Source organism: Henckelia pumila, chromosome 4 (assembly GCF_033568475.1).
Source record: "Henckelia pumila isolate YLH828 chromosome 4, ASM3356847v2, whole genome shotgun sequence".
NCBI classification, from domain to species: domain Eukaryota; kingdom Viridiplantae; phylum Streptophyta; class Magnoliopsida; order Lamiales; family Gesneriaceae; genus Henckelia; species Henckelia pumila.
Window position 1 is genome coordinate 45241431 of NC_133123.1, and position 1801 is coordinate 45243231.

General features: G+C 41.4%; 1 protein-coding gene across 2 annotated transcripts; it reads right to left on the reverse strand.

The window, feature by feature from the left end:
• Positions 1-256: 256 nt before the first annotated feature.
• Positions 257-1552, reverse strand: LOC140867020 (photosystem II D1 precursor processing protein PSB27-H2, chloroplastic). Of its 2 annotated transcripts, none has more exons than XM_073272086.1 (4): positions 1444-1552; positions 1195-1282; positions 692-1046; positions 257-605 (listed from the first exon to the last, which is right to left on the reverse strand). In XM_073272086.1, exons 2-4 carry the CDS (start codon positions 1224-1226, stop codon positions 468-470), a joined length of 525 nt encoding a protein of 174 aa, XP_073128187.1. In that variant the 5' UTR covers positions 1227-1282; positions 1444-1552; the 3' UTR covers positions 257-467. The 2 variants fall into 2 exon arrangements, with proteins under 2 accessions (XP_073128187.1, XP_073128186.1); XM_073272085.1 differs by having other exon boundaries at positions 692-1116.
• Between the last annotated feature and the right edge of the window lie 249 nt (positions 1553-1801).

Sequence of the window (1801 nt, forward strand, 5' to 3'; positions counted from 1 at the left end):
ATTGACTTAAGACAATACTATAGTCTATAGCTCTATCCGATAATATGAATTATTAGTTATTTCCTATTCTGAGATGGACCACACGGTAAGAGGTTTGGTGTAATTTGAGTAATAGTTGGTGTATTGTAATTGGGAATTGCATGCATGAGTGGATGTCTTGTATCAAATAAATCATCTAAGAAATCTTAGGTCAAAGTATGACATATATATTAGTGGAAGGCCGAATTTATCTAGTTAGATACCGAATGAGTTATGATACTTTGTAATACACAAATCGTTTTTTGAATTTATATTGGAATCTTGACATGACAATGCACAATAAAAGGAACATTATACACAAGTTCTTTTGGATTTTGGGAGTTGGCGTCGACAGTGTTTCTCGTGCCTCCGAACTTTTGGGAAATGTTCATCGCGCTCTGCTTGATCGTGGTGTCGTGGACAGCATCAGGTGCTATGTTGTCGGAAGTTCACAGAGATTGTTCGGCTGAGGACAAGTTGCTCAAGATCTCGGCCTTCACATCCTCCGGCAGGGGCGCGGAGGGGCCAGCCTTGGAGTAGAAGTTGGCCAGAGATCTTATGGCTTTCTCGATCATCACATAAGATTCCTGCAAGGCAATCAATCAAACACCAAATCAACACATACACATATCAACACAAGAACCAAAAATGCATGATGCATCCAGTTATAGACCTCATTGGACACTATGGTTTGCCCCCTCCAACCACCATTCAAGTATCCTCGGATCGACTCCTTGGCCGCGTCGGCCGTCCGTCGGAACTTAGCCATGTCTTTTGTGTCCTCCTGAAGCGACTCACGCAGAGTTTTCACCACCTCCCGCGCCGATTTCAGGTAAGCCTTGGGCAGCACCTTCCCAGATTGTGTTTTCTCGTTAGGATCAAACAACGACTTCAACGCCCCCGACAGGCCACCCTCCTCCTCCTCCGCTGATCCGGCCCGAGCCCGCAAAGGCAAAACCTCGGAGCTCAAACTCAGCAATGTCAATACAACCAGCTGCCGACGAGGGGATGCCAGCATATTCCGACATCTGCATTGCATTCTGTTATTTGATTTGCTGCGAGGGGTCCTTTCTATTCTACGCCGCCAGGTGATCCACACTACGATGGTTGTATTTTGAAATTCAGAACCAAATATCTATCATTAATCGGAAACGTAATCATCTGCGCAAAACTCACATGAATCCGATGCGACAGCAGAAAGGGAGCATACATTTGCTGCCATATTACGGATCGAAAATCCAACCGATGCCTTGTTCTCCGCCTCCTGCAGCAAGCAAGAATCAGAGGACGGATCCCAACAACAAACATTCCAACTTGATTCACCCAAAATCAATTCTCGACAAAATTTGAACACTCGAAATTCATAAATTCAACAATAGCCAATTGGTCGAAATCAATCGCTTGGAAAAATTAAGGATTACATACCCAACAAAACAGAGGAACAAGCACTTTTTTGATCTTTTTCTTTCCTGAAATGAAGTGTAATGATTTTCAAAATCTTTGAACTGTGAAGTGGAGGCTTGGTGCTCTTTTCTCTTTGCCTTTTATTTTATCCTCTCTTTTTTATTTGATTTTGATTTTGATTTATTTAGATGCAAATATGGGCTTAATTCCTCCTTTATTTGGGCTTGGGCTAAGTGCTCTGCTTTGAAACACGACGAACCTCATATATTTGTTTTTGTTTTTGTTTTTGTTTTGATACATTTTTTGCTAGTTAAGTAAATTCTTATATAAAAGATTTACCCATCATAACAAATTTTAAAAAGAAGTACGGAAAAATTTC